This window comes from Elephas maximus, chromosome 4, assembly GCF_024166365.1.
Source record: "Elephas maximus indicus isolate mEleMax1 chromosome 4, mEleMax1 primary haplotype, whole genome shotgun sequence".
NCBI classification, from domain to species: domain Eukaryota; kingdom Metazoa; phylum Chordata; class Mammalia; order Proboscidea; family Elephantidae; genus Elephas; species Elephas maximus.
The window spans coordinates 113312908-113319827 of record NC_064822.1 but is presented as its reverse complement, the minus strand read 5'-3'; the positions used below and the strand labels follow the sequence as shown (position 1 = coordinate 113319827).

General features: G+C 38.9%; 1 protein-coding gene across 1 annotated transcript; it reads right to left on the bottom strand.

Moving 5' to 3' along the window:
* Positions 1–1390: 1390 nt before the first annotated feature.
* Positions 1391–2329, bottom strand: LOC126075591 (olfactory receptor 6C2-like). Its single transcript, XM_049883428.1, has one exon. It carries the CDS (start codon positions 2327–2329, stop codon positions 1391–1393), a length of 939 nt encoding a protein of 312 aa, XP_049739385.1.
* Positions 2330–6920: the final 4591 nt, after the last annotated feature.

The window sequence follows — 6920 nt, the reverse complement described above, 5'->3', positions numbered from 1 at the left end:
TTGTTATCATGAGGCAGATTTACATCTTTGAATTTTCTATACTACTAAGCATAATACTAGCCATACTTTGAATAGTTATATCTGAGCATGAGATGATATTCATTAAACATAAATAACATTTGTATACATATTTAAAATATACACAATATTTTCGGAAAGAAAGCACGTGGACAGAGGCTTTTAGTATCTTATAGAAAGAATTAATAGTCATTAGGTCTAAGTTGGGTGCTGGTGGTTCAGTGGTTAAGGGTTTGGCTGCTAACCAAAACGTCAGCAGTTCAAATCCACCAGCAGCTCCTTGGAAACCCTATGGGGTAGTTCTACCATGTCCTATAGGAACATTATGAGTCAGAATCAACTCCACGGCAATGGGTAGGTCCAGGTTGCTTGTAGTGTTCTCCCTCATTATCTATTCCTCTCCTTCGTCTTTAGGTCCATTCAGTTTTTTCACACTTTGCTTGGAATTGATTTCCAGAAGTCAGCCTACTCTAGCCAACCAAATGCCCATTAACATGTTCTTCTCAAATTAGGAACAATACCTATTATTTTTATTAATCTTTTTGACTCTGAACATTTTCATTACACGAGGTATAAAGGAATTCTGGGTAGTTGAAGAAGTTATTCAACCAAGGTGCAGATATCTTGTCTCCAAATTCAGGGCTTTTTCTCCTTGAGACTTGTAAACACTGTCAGTGTAGCAGAAGACACCCAACACTTGAAAGGGGTTCCTTCTTTTCTCTACTTTTATTATATGTCAGGAAGAACTAAATCCAAATAATTTTCACATAAGCCAGTAGAAACTATTTTTGTGAACAACTTAGTTTAAAAGAAAGATGAAAGTTCTCTGCACAATCTTTATGATTGTCCCATTAACTCCTTCTAATTAATCCTGATAATGGACCAGAAAATAATCCAGAAATACCTTGAAAAATTCAAAATGAAAGAAGAGCTTTGGAGTACAAAATTTTGTCCTGTATCATATTTTAAGCTTCAGTAAATAATTTTTAATTACTCTTGAAAAATTGGAAGTTGGACATTGAAGTGTTCTCAAATGGAAAACGTTCCCTGGGCTTTTAAAATCCACATCACAAGCAGGCCATATGGCCACAGAATTGGATTTTATTTATTTGATTTCCGTTTTACAATATTAGGTACCTTGCGAATCTAGTCTTAGATGAATGCATTAATGGTAAAACAAAAGCGAATAGATATGAAAGAGAACCGAGTATCTTGATTTTTTTTTTTCCTAATTATGAGACAAAAATGTTCACAGGGATAGGTAGTTTGACTAATCTACAGAATAGAAAGTTTATCTTTGGCAAATTCGTGTAAAAGGTTCATGGGATATCTAGATTTAAACAAAACTTACCCTGAAAACATCCACAATCTCTTACTTCTTTATGAGAAATGCAATCCTTTTTACGGTGTCTTTGAAGGCTTCCTTTACCTGCTTGTTTCGTAGTGTATAAATGAAAGGGTTAAGCATAGGGGCAACTGAAGTAAAGAGCAGTGCCACCACCTTATTAAGGGCTACTCCTTCCTTTCCTGAAGGTTTAATGTAGGCGAAGATGGAACTGCCATAGCTCATGGAAACCACAATTATGTGAGAAGAACAGGTGGAAAAGGCCTTTATCCTTTGTTGGGTAGAAGGGAATTTTAGAATGGTGCTGATGATGTACGTGTAGGAGAGAAGCACACCCAGTAGGGTAGTAATCAGTGTTAGCACAGCAAAAGCCAAAACAACCTTTTCTATAAGTTCTGTGTCTGAACAGGTGATCTGTAGGATAGGATATGCGTCACAAGCGAAACTATCAATGAGATTTGAGTCACAGAATTCCAGCTGGAGACCCATGCAAAGAGGGGGGACAATAATCAACAGGCCAGCACCCCAACAGCAGAGAAGGAGTGTAGTGCAGAACTTGTTGTTCAAGATGGTTGTGTAATGTAAGGGCTTACAGATAGCCACGTAGCGATCATAGGACATGGCAGCAAGGAGAAAAAATTCAGTTGCTCCAAAGAGGATACCAAAAAACAATTGTGTGAAACAAGCATGATAGGTACAAGTTTTCTCTCCAGTTGTCAGGCTGTACAGGAATCTGGGAATACAGACAGAGGTGAATGAGACTTCTAAGAAAGAGAAATTTCGGAGAAAAAAATACATGGGAGTTTGAAGATGGGAATCCAAAAGTGTGAGAGTGATAATAGCCATGTTCCCAGCCACACACAAAAAGTAGGTGAGAAATAAAAATACCAAAAGTAGGATTTGTAATTTTGGGTCCTCCGTCATCCCCAGCAGGATGAATGTTGTTATCACTGTGTGATTTGTCATTACCTCCTGTGTCTAGTCAAAAATGATTGGACTTGAAGGCACAAGCAACATAAGACGTCAGCATGGAGCATGAACGAAAGATGCAATCAGTATTAATGTAATGCATTTGGCATCTGGTTGGAGAATTTTACTGGAAATATTTAAATATGGATCAAAGACCTATAACCCCCTTATTAGAAATGATATTTATACAGATATCAAATGAAAACACGCAGCAGCAATCATGTATCTCATTTCATATGGTGTTTCTCATTATCATTGTCTCGAGACATAGGTCTGATCAATGTTACAGGTTATTCCATTATTCCAGACGTTTTTTTCTTCTGCCTCCTTTTTCTTTGCTTTTCCCGGCCTTCTTTTCAGCTCCACTTTTGTAACAGAGAAGAATTTGTCAAGGAGTATTTCATTCTGGTCTCTGGCTGTATTTTGAAATAAAATAAATGCAAAGGGCTGAATAATAGCTTTGCACTTACAAGGATCCCGAATTAGGAACAAAAAGTTTAAAATACAAAGGTGTATCTTTATTGTGTATTTTCTGCTTTTAAGTACATGAAAGCACTTTTAAACCAGTAAAAGTGTTTTTTAGGTAGAGGGTTTCCTGAAGAGTTACAAGAACCATCTTCCTGGGTCCTGAGAAGAAACCTGAGGAAGCCTGTCATAACGTTTGGGGGCGTGGCCAGATCCCAGAAGGAATGGTCTGTGGTACTTGCTCTCCCTGCCAGTGAGATCAACCTCCCTGCTCTTCTGAGCAGCACTCAGTCTTCAGAATCTGTCTCTGAATATCTTAGTGACCTCTCCTTTCAACAATTGCTGCTGGTCCTCCCTTCAAATTGCCTCTTCCCACTAATTTCCCACCAGCCCTCAACCTCGCTGCTTATATTCTCTACGTTCTTCAGAAATGTAACTTGCTCAAGCATCATCCATTAATAAATTGGCTAAATGGACTAATTTTTATAAAGAAATTTTGTAAAACTCACATTTTCCTTGAATGTTACCATTTTCAAGTCCTCCCAGGAGTTTCATGCCTCCCTGCACACGTTTTTTTTCAGGAATCCTATTAGTTGTGGGGGAGGATGGCTCAGGGAGATCTCTTCTCCTTCAAATCAAAACTCGCCTTTGGTGCGATTCAAGTTGGAAACAGGTGCTTCGAGTATCCATTCTGCAAAAGAAGAGCTGGTAAATGCATTGTCTCTCGGGTTACAGTTACCTGAAAATAATATATTGGTTCTTAAGATGTCTTTGTGTTTTATTTGTGGAATTAATTATAAATTGAGCAATTTTGTAGGGAAACCCTATGTGCCCAATACTACCCAATGTGTGTGCTCCCAATTGAGAATTAAAAATGCATTAAGTAGTTTTGTCTTCTTTTCTGCTGCTCAAGTAAATAATAAAAATTCACTTATTCAGATAAATATTTAATATCAGAGTCTGAAGAACTAACCATGAATAAGTGTGTCTCCAAAGGAGCTTTCCGTCTTTTGATGGGAGATAATATTTCATTTTAGTGCGTGCTTAGGGATGTAGTAAGATGAGATAACGGTGAAAATGCAACTTTGGTTTTATGGCAATAACTACTCCATGCCTTTTCCTTGGCAATCTCTCTTAGTGGTGATTTGTATTTTACTATCTTCACTCAGTTGCTGTAGGCTATTATGTGGGAGCCCTGGTGGCGCAGTGGATAAAGCACTTGGCTGCTAACCAAAAGTTCATCGGTTCAAAGCTACCAGCCACTCGGTGGAAGAAAGTTGTGGCAGTCTGCTTGCGTAGATATTTCCAGCCTTGGAAACCCTAAGGAGCAGGTCTACTCTGTCCCACGGGGTGGCTATGTGTCGGATTTGATGCAATGACAGTGTGTTTTTTTTTTTTTTTTGGGTGGGGGGAGGATTTAGAGTTGGTAACATCAGCACTCACTAACAGCTGAGTTAGCAAGTTGTATTCTTCAGGGTTCATAGACATGTTTATGTCCAGGAAACCCACTTCAGATCATGGTAGAAATGGTTTAGTGGAGAGGTGGTATCTTGCCAAGCACTAGGAAGCTGCAGAGCGAAGATTTTCATAGGCAGGACTGAGTGATAGGTCATGTTCATTTCACACACCCAATTCTCTTTCCTTTCTTCTTTCCCTCCTATCATGTTACCAGTACCCATTGCTATTGAGTCAATTTTGACACATTGTGACTGCATTTGTGTCTAATTTGAATTGTGCTCCATAGAGTTTTCAATGGTTGAATTTTTGGAAGTAGATTGCTAGGCTTTTCTTCTAAGGAGCCTCTTGGAGGAATCAAACTGCCAGCCTTTTGTTTAGCAGCTGATTGTGTTAACAGTTGTACATTCTATCCTTATATTGGGTATTCATGTTCTTACTTCAACCTTCCCTCTGCTATAAAGTTCTTAGGCTTTAATGTTATTGCCTGTTACCAGTTTTAAAACTCCTCTCATCTAATTTGGGAAACCCCGGTGGTATAGTGGTTAAGTGCTACAGCTGGCAACCAAAAGGTCGGCAGTTCAAATCCACCAGGTGCTCCTTGGAAACTCTATGGGGCAGTTCTACTCTGTCCTACAGCATCACTTTGAGTCGGAATCGACTTAATGGCAATAGGTTTGATCTGGTTTTATTCTCTAATTTTGAGGGAAATGACTTGTGAAATAAACGACGTGAGCATTTGTGGGTCCTTTAATTTAATGTGTTAAACAACTAACAATATAGTCTTCTCTTAATTACAGAAGTTTTTCAGTCCACTTTACTTCTAAAAACAAGCTAAACTTGTAGTGGCAGAGCATTTAGGTCTAAGGCTGCTTTGTGTACCTACATCCATATCATGGTCTCCTTTGGTTTAAATAGCAGAGGTTGCTGTGAGCATAGAAAGTCACATTTTTTTCTTTTTTAAAATTGGGTCAGATTTGAAACAACAATTTCATTAAGTAAGCAATACATTTTACTATCTTCCCATAGGTAGTGTTTTTCTTTAAGCAGCCCTTGAAGACTTAACTTATGCAAAACTACCTCCTGTCCCTTTCACTTTGGGAACTGTAAGGGTGATTGAGTTCAGTTTTTCTCTTGTACTGATTTCCTATTTAATGAGTTCTTTTATTTATTTCAGGCACCTTGATCTTACGTGTGTCTGGGACAAGCCTCATTCAGTCTTCATCTGGAAGACGGCATGCTATGGTCTGGAACATTTGAAATTCTAGAAATGAATGCCACCACCCTCCATTCCCAAAGTGGCCAAATCAAACCCCTTGCCATGGAGTCGATTCTGATTCTAACTCACAGCAATTCTATAGGACAGAGTAGAACCACCCCATTGGATTTCCTACGAGCAGATGGTGAATTTAAAGTGCTGACCTATTGGTTAGCTACCCAAAGTGGAAGAAGGTATTAAAATAACAGGTCCATAACAAGGCCAGATTCTCTGTAATGTAATTTGTATTATTTGATTTCTGTAACACTAGAAGATATTTTTAATGGAGCCCTGGTGGTGCAATGGTTAAGCACTTGGGTGCTAACTGAAATGATGATGACTGGAACCCGGTCAGGAGCATCATGGGAAAAACCCTGGTGTTCAGCATCCATAAAGATTACTGCCTAAGAAACCTCATTAGGCAGCTCTGCTCCTTCACATGGTATTGCTATGAGTTGGAAATCAGATGGTAGACACCTAACCAAAACAACAATAGAGAATATTATTGGGAAGAAGTGTCTTTGCCTCTGTCTTTCATATTTTGCCTCTTAAATATTAAATTCTCCTCAACTGATATTTATGTGTGGCCCTTTCAAAGGATAAAGTGATGATGGCAGGAAAATTGTAATATCAGGTTTATTCAGAAAAACAAGAAGTTGAAAATAACTGTTGACTCCATTTTTGCAGTAACAATTGTAATTAACTAAATTCCACATTTCTTACCCTCCCTGTTTAAAGAACATGGAAAAACATGTCATGAGAATTGCATACTTACTTTTCTGACAGTGCTTCATCAGGGGTCCTTGATGGAACCAAAATTTGAAGAGTATGATGCTGGTGAGGAGCTTTGAGTTTGTTCAGTCCCCAACTCACATTTCACCTCGCTTCACTGCTGCCTTGACCTCTTTCAATACATGTGACACATGTACACACACACACACACACATACACTCTCTCTCTCTCAAGTAAGTCTTACATCAGACAGTGTTTACCTAGATTTCATTGTCCTAATACATTGTGACCAGTTTCAGGCTCCTCTTCCCTCGTCACATCTAAAATGGCACCTGATTCCTGATTTCCCAGTACTCGGTTCAAAAGGAACAAAAGAGTGGTGCAGAGTAAAAAGACCTTTTCTTCCTGGGTTTGGCAGAGAGGTGCATTTGATCTCCTGGGGCAGGGAGACAGGTTTACCTGTATATTCTACAGTAGCAACTTTTATGTGTTTCGTTTGCTCCCAGTTCACGGGGAACATCTGAGTTGAACAACAAAATAGTCCTTGGTGACCCAATTGAAAATGTTACTAATGAATCAACAGTGGAATCAACAATGCAACAGCATAGGTAGCAGTGGGAACCGTGTCCTCACAGACACTGCAGGTGGTCTGATGCCATGTGAATTCCATTTCGTCTT